Genomic DNA, 18,252 nt, shown 5'->3' with positions numbered 1-18,252 from the left:
AGAAGGAACACTGAGTCCTGTGCACTGGCTCTGAGGGTCAATGATTTACAGCAACCCAAGTGCCACAGTAACAGCTTTAAGGGCACACTGCAAAGCAGTAACATATATAAAGATCTGAGGAGCATTTTCTGTTATTTTAAAAAATTTCAAACTACTCTTCACTTAATAATATTATAAATGAGTCCAAAATATTATCTTTCACAAGAAAAGTAGAAAAAGTACTCAGGGTAAAGAGTTTATAGCTCACATTAGATTGCAGTAAGCAAACAAGGAAGTTTTGTGGAGCAAGGTACATCAAGTAGTTAACTTGCCTGGTTTAGCATGTAAAAGGAGGTGTGAGCAATACGATAGGCAGTACTTCTCTCAACAGCTTGTAACTCAGTTAGCACAAAGTAACTGCTCAGTAGTTTAGTATGAGACAACACCCATGCTGTCAGGCTGTTGACAAAAACTTAGAAAGTCAACATTGCTCAGGGATTAACACTTGCAAGGCTTCGAGACAGACTATATAGTCAACAGATAAAAATTCATATTGCATGTACCAAATCCAAGGTTTGAACTGGCAACTTATTTTTTGTTATCCTAATTGTAATCTTGAAAATACAGCACAATATCCGGCATTTTCTCCTATAAATGCAGCTGTATTTGGTATTCAAAAGAACACAGTATCAGGCAACTTTTACAGCCTCTGAAAACTTTAATTCAACATTGCCCAGGCAAAAAGCATTTCCCTACTCTGAAAGTATAATGTGAAATAATACAGATACCAACTCACAAGTCATTTTTGCTTGCCATAATCCAAAGAAATCTGCTTAATTATCTAGGAAAATACTACCATTTATGTTCACTTCCAGTATGCCGAAATTAAAAATTATTTTAAGAAGGGGGTTTCTAAAAAATGCATTTATTATTCTGAAATAGCTCTGTTGATCAACTGATGTATTAGTTAATATTCTTTCACTGTCTATTCAAAAGCAAGGGGGAAAGGTTTCACTTTCTTAACTCTTTCAAATTAATGTAATTTTACATGCTAAATCTGTTCAAAATACTGTTATGAGAATTTATATTTTGAAGCATATACTACAAGCTCCAGAGAGCACTTGCAAAGCAGAACTTCCTTTTAGCTAGCACTCCTCCCTCCTTTTGTTCAACATGGAAACGCCTGCTGTAGGTGAATTCATGTTATCTGTATTATGCTTTCAGATAAACTGCACAAATAATTGTTACCTTATCTGTAAAGCAGAAGCACAAGAAATGTTCCACTATATACAAATACTGTATCACTGCTAATTAAGCTAAAAGAGAAAAACCAGAAAACTATTTCCTTAGGAGACGGAGAAGTGACTTTCTTGTAAGATGGGAAAAGGCAGGTTCCTTAAGCCTCCTTAGGATACAATCTCCCAACATACCATGTTTCCCACCATAACACTACAAAACTATCATACAGATAAAGAAACCCTGGGTTCACTATACCCATTGCATGTGTCTAAACCCAAAAATTGTTAAAGAAAAGAATGACAAATCAAAGAGAAGTGAAATAATCTGTAAGTCTTTTGATAAAGAAGTTGAAATCCATGCCAATAGAGAGCAAACTTTTAAAGATAGTTCTGAAAGTTTAGCTTCCCTCCCATAATCCATACTAATTTAGACACTTCTGTATATCAAATGTTTAAGATTTTAAGGTCAGAAAGAATAAAGACCTTACAAGTTCATAACCCTATTATGTTTCCTCAGCACTAAGGATCTTAACTGTTAAAAGGTAAATACCACTGTAGAGTTAATGTAACACTGACCAAAAAAAGGTGACATAGCCAAATAATACTCTTGAACCCAGTCACAGGTTTATCAAGGCCTTTGAATTATTTGTATGGCTTTAAAATTTATTTTCTTTCAATGTCTTCTTCTACCTCTGCTTTGTCATGGCTCCAGTCATCTCACATGATTTACAAAAATCTATTCAACAGCATAAAGTAAAGGTCTGGAAACTCTAACTGAATTAATAATTTAAGATTTATTTTCCTGACTTCCTGAAGTTCAGAGAGAGATGAAAATAATAGGTCTACATTTATCTTTTACAAATGAAATGAAAAAAACAAAACGCTATTGCATTAAGCAAAGAGCAGTTTGCATCCATTGTGTAAAGGAGAAATGTCAACATATGGCAGGCAGCAGGGATCAGGATGTAGACAGACGTGCATGTGCTGCGCAAACAACTGCACCCATAGAAGAAGGTACCACCCGTTGGCCCCTCTCCAATATTCCCTGGCACCATCCTCTGCTGGCTAGCACACCTCAGCAGGGTGGCTCAGGTGTGCGCAGCAGACCAGTGTGCCTCTCTCCAAGCTGCAGGAAAGAAATGGGACAAGGGATGCTTGCCTCACCTCCTCCAGCCTGAGGGTTGGGCAGTGCCTGCATCCTTGCCCCAGGGGCAAACAGAGTACTGTACTAAATTTTACTTCAGACCAGCTTTTGAAAGCACCTAGGCAAGACTTGCAAATTGTACAGTGCTACTCTGAGCCTTGTTTAGTATTTCCACAATGGAATAAAATCGCTTGTGTTAGTAACAGGCTTAAATACTCTCGCTAGTTTTGACTTAAACATGAGATAACTATAGTTTAGTAATTCAGCAGCTTATCAACTTGGTGGCACATATTAAACTCTCTGCTTAAATTCTAACCATCCATACTTAGATGCAGCTTGACAAAATACAAAATAATTGAGTTTATCACTAATCTTTTTAACTGGTATGGTTTATGTCACATATGGGGAAGGCTGGTGTCATTCCTCAGCGTCATTTCTCAGCGGAGAAAGAGTATTTTTTAGGCTACAAGACTACTCTTGGGCTCTTTTTTCCTTTAAAACTATATACAGCTGCAAAAGATTTAGAATAACTGATTTAAAAAAAAAAGTGTTTTAATTTCATTTATTCACTAAAAGGATGATCTTCCATCCTGTCATTACACTTGCTACTTTCACGTAATCATTTATTTTAAGCATTTGCTGATAAGCTCTGCCTGTAACTTTGAAAATGCTGAGGTATTAAAATTTTGCAAGCAGAGAACTCTTAATTAAATTAGTAAGAAGAAAGTAGGTAAAATTCCCAGCCAGAGAAACCATTCCATTAATTTTTAAAATCACAAGTCAGTTACTTTTAAACGTAATCCATACATCCAGCAAAAATGATACTACCCCTCACCCAGAGATGCTGTCTTGATCCACAGCAACATTTTTAAAATTTATATTTTAATTAATTTTTGCTCCCCTACTGGCATGTTCAAGTTTTAAGAAGTGTCTAGCTCCCAATTTTGATTGGTCTGGCCTTAAATTCTCTCAAACAGCCTCACCCAACACCCTAGCTTCATTAAAGATTTATGTAACCCTACATATATTCTCCACGCTTTCGTTTGTAGCCAAGTCATTCCACAAAATCAAATCACACTAAAATAATAAAGGGCTTTCCTCTCTTCCATTAAAGCCTTTTATCCAATGACAATCAGTGTCTTTCTGGTGCTCTTCCAGCCTTTGTATCTTTCTTTTTAAATTTCATACACTAGAACTGAATGTTCAGTACTTAAATTCTACATACAGAAATAAAGCTGCTTCAATACTTTAGTATTTCCTTGCAGTGGGACACCTAAGGATTCCCTTCTACCTCTTTATGTTATACAGGCTCAGGTTGTTTCACTTTTCCACAGCTTTTGGCACCTCTCTTAATTTGCTGGTTTTCTATACAGTCCTTCTCACCCACCAATATAAAATAAGGAAAGCTGGCTATACATATAAATTACATTTGATTCCATTAAAATACATTTTCTTTAAAGGAATTCAGCTTAGCAAATGAACCCAGACAAAACTGTTTAAAACCTTCATAGATGACTACTTTAGTAGTATTTGTAATTTCTTACCTTATCCTAAAGGATTTTATACACACTGTATACACACAAAATACTGACTTCAGATTCTTATCAGTAAAAAACCTTGGCTAAGGTAGACTTCATGCAATCACCATAAAACCTCACCAGGCAACAGAACTGGGAATCACTCCTCTGTGAAAAGTGCATTATTTCATTAGTTTCATGGGGTTTCTAATTTTTAATCTGGCAAGATATTTCAATTTTGTATGATTAACAGATTTAAAAACATCTGTTTAATTAACAGTCGACAGCATGGCAAGGAGACACAACCTGGGATGGTTGACAAAGGATTTATTTAATCTGGTCTAGGGACAAGTTTTGCAGCACAAGTGAACTTCAGGGCTATTATATTTACCTTGCTACCAGTATTCTGGGTTAGATTTAACTCCAAACTAGCTGTGTCTGCAGGAAAAGCCCTCTTCAGCTCATCTCAATTACAGGCAGTGCGTCCCTCTGTCAAGCACCACCCTCCCTGTTTGTTCAGTAGATGAATGGAAATGGGGCTGGAGGAGCAGCATTCATCCCACGGATGGACAGTGGAGCTACCGGCCTTTCCATCCACAGCAAGCAGCACTGCCACTACACCTCTCCTCTCATTTTTCAGTCAGGTACCCTTTATCACTTGTATGCTCCTTTTGCTATGAAGTTTTTGTGCTTTCTTATAAACCCCTCCTGAATGCGCAACCTTTTTGGATGTCTAAAAGCAAAGAGACAAGTTATGCTGGTGTTGTAGGCTTGCCTGGTACACACAGGCATGTATATAAAGAATAGGTATGAAGAAACTTTCATTTTCCTCAGCCCTTTATCTACTAATGGGTGTAGTTGAAGATGATTCCATAATCCACAAAACAGTTTTAGCCTCATATCTGTTCTTTTGGACTGCTTCTTAAGAAAACTTTTTCCTAAAGTTTCAAAACTGGGGCTCAAATGCTCACATATGCACTTCTGCACATGAACACTTCAGCAAACAGTGGCTGCCAACAGATGCCTTCTGTGAGCTGGCCTTCTGCAAGCCACAGTGTCTTACCTGCCCAGCGAATTTCCAAGTTTAAGAAAAAAAAGTTGGTTTTGTTTGCTGTGGTTTTGTTTTTTGTTTGTTCCCCCCCCCCCCCCGAAATTCCCAAATTAAAAGAAATCCATTTATTTCAAGACCATGAGGTCTGGGTCACCAATGGAATTTTGCATTTTTGCCTAATCTGCAACATACATGGACTACTATATTATTCCAGATGTTAGTATCATTACTTTGGAAAACAAAGCAAATGAATCTTTTCTTGAAAGTATACTGCCCAAGTATTACTTCAAAGAAACATTGACAGGAAACACACTTCACAGTATTAATGAAGGAATGTTTTTTGTTGTTGCTATTTCCTTTTGTAACTTCACAGACCTTAGGGATATTAAGAGGTCTTGTTTCCAGTAACTACTAGGTAACAGTTTTAACACGAGTCAATAAAACAAATCAGGTAGCAACCCTGTTTGCAGAAGCTTATTTATTCCTGAAGTAATACATTTGAAAAGTCAACAGTATCTGGGAGTGCTTTATTCAGTAACCATACATATGATAAATCAGCCTATTTCAGAAAAAAATAAGACTGTTCAAGGGATACTATGAAAAAAAAGGACTCACCAAAGGTTCAGCCATTACAAGTTCAATTTTCTTTTCAGCTTGAACAGCAAATTCAGCAAAGAGGCTTTTGATGACATACTCGCCAGGTTTCACATCTGGGTCAATAGTAATGTTAGACATGATGATGCCTCTCTTTTCCCAGGTGGAAACAACACTTGGAGAAACTCTACGTTTATTTACTCTGCTGGGTGGTGCGGAGGCTATAGGAAAAAAACAAGAAAAACACAGAGCTATAAAGCAGAGCTTCTAAACATGATGCCAGTCACTTTGTATTTTCCCATTCATCCCACACACATTTTCACACAGTAAATTCTCTAAAACAGAAGGAAACAACTAGCTGTAACATGAAACAGGAATTTGTTTTAGTTAGGTCGGAATAACTCTTTAGTTGCACAAGGGTTTACAATGTAGATCACTTCTGTTACTGATAAAATACTCTACAATGACCATGATTAACATACAGTACCTTCAGTCCAAGTATGACTAAAAATCAGAAGGTTGAATGAAAAAGGTTATCCCCCTATATTATGAGAGGCATCTGCTTGATTCCATTTTATAGATTACCCATAAAGTTCACATTTCTATTTGGTATCCAAATAATTTCAAGATAAATACTTCCTTGGCACTTTTTGTCAGTAAGCTGATTTTCCTAACAATAACACAAACCCTTTTTAGACATATCAGGCTAACTGATCTTCTAGTCATACATGTTAAAGACCTGTTCCTTGTAAAAAATATTAATTAATCAATACAAATATCATGTATATATCAGTCTAATTTTCTAAGAATTAATGCTTTTGCTTTTATACCAAAATTGTCATATACAAACTTTACATCTAGTTATCCACCTTTAATTTTATTTTTCTCTCTAAGCACTCCAAAATCTTTATTTATTGTGAAAGCTGCCAGCAATGTGAACTGCAGTACTGTAGTGATGCTTCAGAATTCACACAAAGGTTTAATACACAAAACAATTAGGATAAATAATTACAATTCTTGTCTTGCACACAATATGTCAAAATAACTGTTGACTCCACTTAACGATGACCCAGATGTACCAAGGGAGGTCTGATATTTCCCTAGCATATTCCATGACTGAAGATGTTATTTTTGAATTTATATTAGGAATTGATATTAACAATTCTTATCTGTTGATATTAAGATTTTATTTTCCTAAGACAGTCATGCAAGGAGCCTAGCTCCCATCTGTTTTATTCTATTACATTTCATGATTTGTTCAGGTAAGCTTTTTAAGGGCTTTTTACAGGTAAAGTGTGAGGAGACGCATTTGGTTTATTTTGCTGAACCTGAAAATTTTTTAATGTGTTCTCAGTTTTTACATGTGCAAACCCCTTTAGCTAAATATTATCCACAGCTTTTACTCAAACTTTCTTTTCAACTCATTTATGAAAATACATGAGACCAAACATGGAGACCAAACCTTTGTACTTCACATCTTCTCAAGTTTACATCTTGGCCATTCATTCCATCTTCTATGAATTCAGAAAGTTACATTTTACATAACAGAGACTCCTGCAACTTCTACTGAAATTTATCATTTTTCAAATGCATTTGTGACATGAGCAATTCTGCAGGAGTGAAAACTGAATGCTCCCAACTACCTTAGCTTCTAATCAAAAACGAAGGTTACCTTGCATAAGGCTGTAAATACTACAAATGACCTGTTTTTATTCTCTAGGCTATTGCACAAACAGTCCCATGTTTAGCTGGAGTAATGCATATTTTTTCCTGTACATAAACTGCAGTATCCTTTCTTCGAGGCTGGAAAGACTTGCACAAGATGACAAAACTGAGCTCCCAGAAACCAGGGCTAACACCAGAACATGCACACAACTGCACATCTCATAAAATATTTCTAAACACCCTCTAACACTTCAATCCAGCACTTTGACCTCAGTAACAGAGGCCCTAAAAGACAGAGAAGAGCATGTCCCACACAGCAGAGACAATGGGACATCACAGTCACTGCCATGATCTAGATACCTATGGTAGAAGTTCACTAAATAGAAGTACACAAAAACATTAAGAAACAGAATGAAGTGGACGCTGCAAAAGGAAGATGACCACCCAAAACTTTCTCATCCCACATCTGATGATTGCCTTGTCCTTCAGTACAGAAACTTAAATATTTCAGGGACTTCAAAAAATATTTCATGTCTTTACAATGCCTATGTCCTCCAGCATCCGTACTCTTGCCATCCTTAAGCCCCAGTGCTTCCAAGGGAAGCCCAGAAAATGAGAGAGATTAATTATGTGCCAAGAACAAGAGCACAGAGGTTTGAGAAGAGGTGAAAAGAAGGAATAAATACATCCTTCCTAGCCATAGCAGGTAACAAACAGAAATACCAAGCATGGGATAGGCAAAACAGAAGAATGCTGCAACATACAGATTTTGAACAACTCCCTTTTCATCTCCATCAGATAAACAAAACAGAAATTTGAGTAGCTACGGACCCATTAACAGATACCACGGATTTCTAATATATGCAGTTGCTTCTATCCTAAATATGAGAGTTTCTAAGAAAGCTAAAGCTTTTTTCTAGTCAACAGACAAGTTGGACTGTCTTATTTTAAAAGACATATTGAAGCTAGCAGGCTGGAAAGAAATGAGAGTGTTTAAATGCTCTTTTGAATATCATTACTTGCGTCTCAGCAGAAGAAATTTAGCAAAGCAGCAGCTTCAGCTCATTCTAGACTTACCTACTGGATATGCCACAACTGTCACATTATCTGGACTGAAGCAAAAATGCCAGAGCACTGGTCCAGTTCCAACTCCTGAAGAATGAGGAGCTGGTACTCAACCAGCTCTTTTTGCTCTATGGGGAAACTAAGAGAGAGCATTGTGCTCCTTAACCCAAAACTGTATTTAGATGTGCTTTATGTAGACAATTCTTAATAGTGTGTTTACGTAATACATTTGTCAGATTTTAAAATATCACATTCAAAAAGACCCTGTCACTTAAGAATCAGGAAAACATTGAGACCTTATCATCTTTAAGTGTTACTTCATGATAAGAATTTAATCCTCAGTAAGGGACCACCTTAGTGTATTAACTTTCAAAGCTATAAAACAGCTTCCCCCACTAAGGATGGAACACCAAGGTTGTCTACACTGATCTAATCCCAGGTAAATTCTCTCCTCAGGCTCATGCAAAAACATAGGAAATGGATAAACTGGGCAAAAATCTATCACTGGCAAGAAAAAAAGAAGCAACTGGACTATAACGAGACTGAACCAGAAATTTCAGTACAAGGCGGAGGTCATGACCATGCAGCCAAGGAAACGTGGTGCCAGGACAGCCTTATATCCACCAGCAATACTGTGGACTCCAGTCCTTGGCTGTAGTTGCACACAGCCCACTTTGGATGGCATAAGCTGCAGTACTGTCAAGGGATGCAATCTCTTCCAGCCAGCTCTCTCCTTTCCTGAGCGAGCAAACACAAGTGCGGAAACACAAGTGTGCAGGTGTGCAAAGGACTGAACTGGAAAAGCAGCACATGTATTAATTTTTTCCCCAGGTTAATTTTGACACAATCATTTGTCCAAGGCACACATCATACACAGGTGTGTGCCAGCACACACAGTGCAGGGACAGGGCTTGCCTTTTTACTCTTTCAGCAGCAAAGCAGAGTCAAGGCTATCCTACAGCCATAGGTGTTACTAATCTCTGTGTTCACATGCACAAACTCTTCAGGTGGCAATGAACCTACCCCTCAAAAAACAAGCGAAAACTGTCAAACTGAAGCAATTATAAACACTGCCATGAGAGAATTACAAATACCTTCATTTTGCTAAAATGCCAGAGTATGTAAAAGGCAGAAAAAACTACAAGGATTTACTTTCATCCATGAACTTGCTGAGGATTCTAATTTACGACACCACTAATGGTTGACATTAATGTCAAGACCCTCGTCTTGCATATAACAATATTCATGGTTTTATGCACTTTGTAAGACCATTAAGTTAGTTAAATACACACAGAAAACAAACATGTAGGAGGGAAAATGGAGAGGGAGCTCGACTGTGTTTAATAACAAAATATATAAGAGTCCGTTAAAGAAAACTCAAAATCTATTCTCAGATTTCTTAACTAGGTCAAACAACATTATTATCTGGTATAATTATGTTCAGTGGAATCCATTTACTGATGAATTTGCAATCAATAACATTGTAGGAAGGACTATATGGATTTTAAATGTACTTAATGGAAAAAAATCTTATTTCAGGACAGGATTAAATAATTTCTTTCTGCTATTCTTTGCCATCAAAGCATAAGCCATTCTTTACTCTTAGCTGCCGGAGAAAATGTACGTCTCAAACATCGTTCGAAAGCTTCAAAACATGGAGCATCCTACAGATCTCCTTCAGCATCTCCTTCAGATGAGATCTGGAACCAGAAACCAGGCAACTTGCAACAGTTCAAAACTAAAAAACTACTTTCATAAATTGCTTGAAAACAGTGAACATTATTCAGTTGAAACAATATCCTGTTTGTTTGCTCTGATGTGAGCTACTGCTACGTGGGAAATGTGGGAGCAATGCAGTAAGGAAATCTTTGTTAAACAGTATTGTTTGGTTGCTAGGGCCACACCAAATTGTTTGGATAGTTGCAAGGAACAGTGAAACAATACAGAGGGTAATTAGACAGACAACACACTTCTAGGTCAAAAGGCAACATGCCCTGATGTATGCTAAATGAGTAACAAAGTTGTTTCATGTTAAACACAAGTGTCTAGAACTAGGAAAGGTTATTTAATACCCAAGTTGATAGTAAAGAATTTTTTTATCATTCTGTTTCTCTCTGCATAGCCCAAATGCATCAAGTATTTGAGGATATAAAGTAGCATCCTATTCACCAAAGAGACTATTCAGGGTTCAAACATACAAAGGAGGTACCGAAAGGTAACAAATGCACCCCAGCCTGTGACAGTTGCGTCCATTTTATGTCATGGCTAATATAAAATCATGATTTTTATCTTTTGGACTTGTTTTGGGTACTGCTTTACACTTAGCCAAGTATTGGCACTTTTTATGTGCTTTTTTCCTAAGTTTTTCATGGTTTTGGCTTTAACTGAAATTTGGGGTTGGTTGCTCCTGTGTCTCAGGAAGTTGGAATGCTTGGACTGAAGCAAAACTTCCATCAGGTATCTCCCCTCCTTCCAGATACCTGAAAACACATTTGGAATGACTTCACAGCTTTTTAAAATAAGGTACCGAGCTATAAAATAAGCATGCTCAATACAATCTTGAGGAGCCTCCACAGTTTTCATCAAGCAGATTATATTTGTGGTTGCTATTTTTAATTAATTGTTAAAGTAGTAGATAATTTTACATGGCTCACATTTAGCAATTAAGCTTTTTACTGTTATTTTTGCAGCACATGTACTTTCACAGGTACTTTATATTTCCTGTGACACTTGTTGCAGAATAGGGTTTGCATGTCCAACTGACAATACAAAAATTTTTAAAGACTAAAAATATTATGTGTGGTTACTTAAAGGAATTTTAATTAAGCTCCTTGCCTTCTACTCTGATAACATCTAGAACATTTTATCCTGCCTCACAGAAGTGATATTAATATACATGGAAACATGTCTGTAGTGATTGTTAGAGTGTTTCATAACAACAAATCCTTAGTTATTTTACCAAAACAATCATTTTTTTCCTAAAAAGAACGTCAATGTTCAAAAGAGATGGCAACGTATCCAGAATCATCCCAACAAATTATGAATAGAGCCCAAATGTTAAACCTAGGTTTCCCATGTCACTGATCAGCATCCCCTGTTTTCTAGAGCAACTTCTTCAATAAATTTATTGTTATTTCACAATTCTAAAATTCCTGTTGATCATCAGGTTTCTACTGTTTCCAAAGTCTGCTTACTCCTACCAGTAGAAAAAAAAAGTCTTATGACTTGAATGAAGAGGCCAGTGAACACCTTTATGAACACAACGAAATTCAACATACACTGCTCTAGTAACAGGTGCACATTCCAGATCTCAGCCTCCAACCTATAGGCAAATATAAAGAAAGAGCCATTCTCCACTTAAATCTCTTGGATTTGCCTTCACAGTAGCGATGGAAGGATGCAGTTGACCTGGGTTGCTGCAGCATGTGATGGCACACCAGACCACGAGGTCTACTTCACTGGTTTTTGTTCAAACTATGTAGCACTACTGACAGTGTGTGAAGCCTGTCTGAAAGCTGCATTTATGCCTGCCTTACTTGCTCCAACTGCACTGAATCCCTGCTGATGTCATGCACCCAGTACTGTGGCACACGTGGCTCTGGCTGGTTTCTTGCTTCACCAGCATCACACAAGTACTGGAGTCACTAGAATTAGTGGACACTTCTGCATTATGCTGCATTTATCCAGATTTTCTCATTTAGTTCATTAACACTTACCAGCAAGATGCTACTAATGTTTAACTGTGCTAATAGATACAATAAAAGAGAAAAATATTGCAAACTCATAAAATCTATACTCATTTTAAGCACATCCAGTTATATACAAATGCTATTCTGATTTTCTCAGTTATGTAAATTATTCTCAATAACATCTTTAGATGGACCAAGAAACTGAGTGTGAATTGAGGGCTAGATGCCCTTTTTTGAGGCATTCTTACGAGGTCCTTAAAAACCCCCATACCTAATATGAATATTAATTTTGATACTGGTATGAAACACTGCAAGCAACGGGAGAGGCACAGCACCCTCCTGACACCAGAGCAATGTCACTTTACGAGATAACCTAAATAACGTGAATAAAATCCACAGTCATTGACAGTGAAATTAAGTATCTATTAAGGGCCGCTAACCACACATTTTCATAAAGTGTGATATCTAGATATTCCTTTGCTTTACATAATACACATGTGCTGATTGGTAACACCACAAATACAAACACAGCAGTAGAAACAGAAATCAATCCAAATACATTAGAATATACATGATCAAGGAAACAAACCTGCTCTTTCTCCCCTATTTCTCATATCTTAGTTTGGATACATAGTTCCTGATGAACAAGCATGCTATTATTTTCAGTACAGACTACACAACTAATTTATCCAGCAACACCAGCTATGGAATTCTCTCCTCTTTCTCTGTGTTGGCAGTATACAGTGAATTTTCTTTGGAAGATATTTAACAAAGGTTTTGGCTTCACACATGTGTCCAATTACACAACAGGCAAAGAAGAACTATTATCTCATTAACAGGTCACATGGACTAAGCCCAGACTGCAAATTCTTACCTCATCTCTCTCAATTCTTTACTGATTTTAAGTGACTTTTATGGAAATAATTAAATAACCAGCAATAGTAGCTGGTACTTCTGTCATGCATTTATGATATGTCACATGATGGTAAAATGAATGGATTACCTACCTGTGAAGTAGAAACAAGCTTACAAGTGGCTTAGTTCAGTGGTATGGTTCAGTGGTAATGTTTGCAAAGCCAAGTCAAACCTTTCAGTGAAAGGAAGTTTTATGTGTATTGATAACTTCCCCTCCACGTCTAAATCGGAACTTACATTTTACTTCTGCAGTAGAAACACTTCCCTATTAACAATTTATCTAGTTTCAGATATGTTTATATTTCAGCCAAACTCTGGGACAAAGAAACATAAATGAATGCTGCATCAATAAACAGAAGATAAATTTATTTCAACAAGTAGTTAATTAACCATATGGCTGTAACATGAAGGATGGCCTGGGAGAGAATACAGATGTCTTTTTGACTATTGTGGGAACTGGTACTATGACAGCAAAAAAAAACCCCCCAGAACAAAATCTTCACAGAAATCTTCTAAGTTTTATCATAAAGATTTTTTATGAACATCCTTTCTTTAAGGAAAGCTGACTCAACTGAGAGAGCAGTTGTCAATTTGTCTAGTAACAGGTACTCACATGAAGCTTGTTTTCTGCTCTCAAAGTCTCTGAAAACACAGGCAAGAATGGTAATAGAAACATTACTTCTTGCCAACACAAAGACACAGCAAAAAATCTATGGCATAAAACCTTGTCTGGCAATATCTGGTTTTCTAGGTATCTGGGCCAGACTACAATCCCTTTTAAGTTTTGCTGCTACAGATGATCCTCAAATTTGGAGCTTTGCCTTATAACTAAGTAATTTAGTCCTTCCAGAGATTCAGTAGTCTTTTTCTCCACTGCTGTTAATATCTTTGGCATTTTCATTCTTAAAATGGGATTTTTAGATTTTCATTTGGCATAAATTTCCTAGAAATGTAACTAGTCTTCCACAAGAGAAAAACCAAAAGAGAAGTAATGTTGCATCAGACTTAAAAGTGATGTTTTTATTATTTAAAAAACCCAACCCAAACAAAAAAACAAACAAACAAACCCCAAATATTTCAGTTTAGAAGAAAATTTCTCCTCCATCTTTTCCACACCTATAACCATTGTCTGGGATGTATGAAGTGAATTCCCTGTGTGTCAAACACAAAAAAGTCCTTGAGAGGTCTTTTTCCCTTCTAAACTCCCCATCACCATAATCCTCTGGAGACTTTTTGCTATATTCTCTGCCACATTGCTCCTTTTCCCCTTTTTTTGTACTAATATTCAGATGCTCTTTGAGGAAGCATTATGAAGAGAACAGGACATTTTTCTTGTCCAGCTGCTTTAAGCAAACTCTAACCAGCAAATACTCCAATTCCTGTATGGGGCTTCATCTCTTACAGACCCTTCCGTACTCTGAACAGTCTGAAATAAGATAGGTATAGGATTTCTTTCCTGAAACTCTAAAACAGACAGAAAGATAAAATGTATTAGAGATAAAATCAGAGAAATTATTTTTAAATACTTATTTTGCCTAAACTCAGACATGTAAGAGAGAAACTGGGCTATAAATTTCTCCAAGTAAATCCTACTGGCTTTGACATTATGGACTGTGGTAGTAACTCCTCTTATCTTTATATATATGTGAGAAGTACCAACTCCACAAAACATTCCTTCTAAACCTCTATCCCCATACTGTATAAAGTGCACCTGCTTCTTTACAGAACTGTGACTGAACAGGACTAACAGCCATGTACATAATGTACAGTCACCTAAATCAGATGGAAGAGTACTTTTTATTTACTGAAGTAGAACACACAAATACTTTTACTAAGAAATTTAGTGGTTGAAAAAGAGGTCAGATCTGACATACAGGATAGTGTGAGGATACCCAGGGCAATAGCCAGAAATAGACTGTTAGTCATTACTGGGCTCCCTCTGTCCACTGAGAATGTTGGATTTGACAGCATCAAAGGCTGCTAGAAGCTACAGTCCCAAACATACAGCTGAAGATCCCCTCATCTCTAGTGCTACGTAATTCTGTCACAGTGTCTGACAGCAGGGCAGAATGTCCCACCTACGGCACAAGCAACCACCATGGCAAACAAGAAACTTAGATAATAATTCCAAAAAAATTCATGAAGATGAATATAAGATAAATTTTACATACTCACATTTTAAAAAAATCCTTAACAACACAATAGCTAGGGCATACATGGTAAATACTGGCTGAAATTGCTACTAGCATGTGCAAGAAGCACAACTCGCTATGTGACTCATTTTACAGAGCCTTGTATGGTACATCACGCATGTAGATTATTATCAGACAGGAAAAAAAGCAAAACTACAAAATAATTTTGATAGCACAAGATGCCAAAAGACCAAACCATACAGAGTGGAAAACAATGTGATAAAACACAAAAACTGGAGGGGGAAGAGGAAATCAGTTTGAACTCCATTGTCTCAAGTCCTGCCCAGTCACTCTTGATTACGGCATGCCATCAGGAAATCCTGACCATTAAAGTGTCAGACCATTAAAAATATAGTTTATGTAAGTCCTTTTCTAGAACAACTGCCAAAATAGAAAACCTCTTAAGATAAAATATTTTCATCAAAAATAATATTTTGAATTTCACAGAAACCCTTACTTAGAAAGAAGCTAGATTTAATCAACAGCATACTTCCAAACTACTAATTTATTTAACATGCTTTGTTTCACTGTCAGGGAGCTGCTCTCATACAAGATCAGCTTCAAAGAATGTAAAGGATAAGTCACATCTGTCAATAATCTAAATATAATCCATCACATTTGGAAGCAGGATAATGGTAGAAATGTAAAGGTTCAGGGCTGTAAGTTAAATTCCCAACAGTTATTTTCAGAAATGTTCTTACTGTCCTGATGTTTTATACAACTGTAGCCTCCAATTCACTTTTCAGGTGCACATATAATAAAGCAAGTCAGACTTTAACACATGAATTTCTGCTCAAAAACAATTCTGTAATAAAGGTGCAAACTTCTCAGAGAAACAGTATCACCTCAAGCACACATCTGGTACCTACAGTTTCCTTCCCCAGTAGACCTCGTGAAGACTTAACATGCCCTTACTGACAAACTACTTTGCACAGCACAAGCAAAGAATGTAGGTCTCTATCCTGGTATCTCAGCTTCCTTCAAAGCACTGAACTTTAACAAATGAGCATATATAACTATCAAGATTCACTCATTTACAAATTTTGTATTCCCAAAAGAATAACCACATAAGTATAAAAAAAAACCCTAAAATTGTTTCTTTGCTTCCTATCCTCATTAGCATTAGGCTTCTACAGTATTTCAAGTCATACTTTCAGTAATGATGCAAACCAAACACAGAAGCAATTCTATTCCGGTATGATTAACTTGCCAAAAAAAATTAATGACAATATTAATTTTAAAGGGCAGTATCTGATGCTTATTTTTTATTTTACTTCATTACTGCAACAAGAACAAAGATGTCAACTTAGCACTGAATATTGAGAACAAAGACAGAATTACATAACACTGGCTTGTTCTGTTAGTTCTTCTGATCCACCTGCACTTTGGAAAATGTAAACCAAGCCTCCTCTAAGTCTGAGCCAGTAGTATTCCCTGCTTTTCATGGAGGCCTATAAGCTCAGGGTCATCACCGTATCAGTCAGTTATCATGCTTTTAGATGGTACTGTGCATTCATGTAACAGCTGAGAGGCCACAACTCACTAGCGTTATTTTTCCTTCAGTTCTGTCTCCTGGAGTTTCTTATTATTTAGAAGAAGTTTCCAAGGGCGATGCAGATTCCTACTGAGCAAATTTAAGCTTTCTGAGGGTAGATTGGTTTCTCATCATTCCCTCCCCTGGCCAGTGGACTCCTATTTGAGACCCACAGACTGATGGTCAACTTTTCAAGCAACAGGTAAGGGTGCACTACTAAATTTGCATGCACTCATGACATTTCTGATTGGCACAGAAAGTGTGCCCTGCTCAGCCCATGGGGTGAGGGAAGTGGGGCAGAGAACAGAACATTTACTGCTAAGAGAGAAACCCATTTTTACCATCAAATTGAAGGCTGCACCAGGCTGGAAACACACCAATGCTCTGAATCCTGTATTAAGCATGAGCTAACAAAGGCTATAAAATTATATCAATGCTTGGCTAAATTATATTAAACTAAAAAGCAGAAGAGAGGCAAAGGCAGCAGTGGAAAGATTACACTAGTCAGGCCTGGGGAGTGAAAACATAGGAAGAAAAAGGAAAGAGAATTGTATTTGCTAGTGTTTATTCCAGATTTCCTTATACACTGTTCTGTAAGTTAAGGAAGCACACATTTCCACTGCAAAGATAAGACTGAACCTACTCTGAATAAAGAATTCATTTCCATGGTATGCTAACTACACAAAGAGAAAGAAAAACACAAACTAAATCTAAAGTTTTAAGAAGTAGCATTTAAAACCTAAAACTAAGGCAAGGATACAGCAGCAAAGGAATACACGCAAATACAGGCTGCACAGACAAACTTCGTTCTAACACTTCTCACTGCAAACATAGCATCTGTGATGAGGTTTTATTTCCTTTCAATATATTAAAAGGTATGTATACACCCCATACAAAAAATGCATCCTGTAACAAGGCCAAAATGACCACACGCATGCCTTTGTTAACCATCAAACAGAAACTTAAATACCTTATCTCCTCTTTCCTAATCTACAGTTCTCTGGAAAAACAAAACTTCACATCCTCAGTTTGCAGACTTAAGGATATAACAAACTCTATTGGTGTACTGTACTTGAAGAAAAAACAATGTCAAAATGCTCAACAAATTTATGCTTGATATTACTTCCAAAAAGATTGTGTCAGAAGCCAGCAGTTTTTGCAGAGTTCTCTTGCAGAGCACAACCCAAGGTAGTTTGTTTAACCTTCTCTCCCTTCGCTGCCTGCTTATTCTTTTCTTTTGAGAAGAGGGCAATTCCAGCTCCCAGTTCAAAGAGGAAAATACTTTTCCTCATTATCATCATTATGCTCATTATCCTCAATTATTCTCATTAATGTCAAACTGATACCTTTCCTGAGTAAATGCAAAAAAGTACTGAACGCTGGCAGTTTTGCTCTAAAAGACTATTTCTGAAAAGGACTCTGGAACATCTGTTATAAAGTAACCAAGAACTTCAAATCATGTATCATTAAGAAACAAACAAAAACTCCCGAAACCAATACATTAGCCCAGACTGGGTTGACTTGGAGAGCACTTTCACATCTTTGTAAATAACTGTCTAGTGAAGTGCTCAGAAATATTGTAATAGTATTTCTGATACCAAGGTATGTTTTGAAAATGGAAGTGTTAGATACATATACACAAGGATTTAAAAAAGCAAAGAAGAGAATA

At 36.8% G+C, this 18,252-nt stretch overlaps 1 protein-coding gene across 10 annotated transcripts in view; it reads right to left on the bottom strand.

The window, feature by feature from the left end:
• The window catches only part of FRYL (FRY like transcription coactivator), a 170,776-nt gene that overhangs the window by 89,958 nt on the left and 62,566 nt on the right, over positions 1 to 18,252 (bottom strand). For all 10 annotated transcript variants that reach the window (XM_069014158.1, XM_069014159.1, XM_069014151.1 and 7 more), the window contains one exon: positions 5,545 to 5,744. In XM_069014158.1, coding sequence (XP_068870259.1) covers positions 5,545 to 5,664 — 120 coding nt within the window. In that variant the 5' untranslated portion in view covers positions 5,665 to 5,744. The remainder of the gene's footprint in view (positions 1 to 5,544; positions 5,745 to 18,252) is intronic.

The sequence above is a fragment of the Aphelocoma coerulescens genome, chromosome 4, assembly GCF_041296385.1.
Source record: "Aphelocoma coerulescens isolate FSJ_1873_10779 chromosome 4, UR_Acoe_1.0, whole genome shotgun sequence".
NCBI classification, from domain to species: domain Eukaryota; kingdom Metazoa; phylum Chordata; class Aves; order Passeriformes; family Corvidae; genus Aphelocoma; species Aphelocoma coerulescens.
Note: the sequence above shows the minus strand (reverse complement) of the source record. Positions and strands in the feature narration are given on the sequence as shown.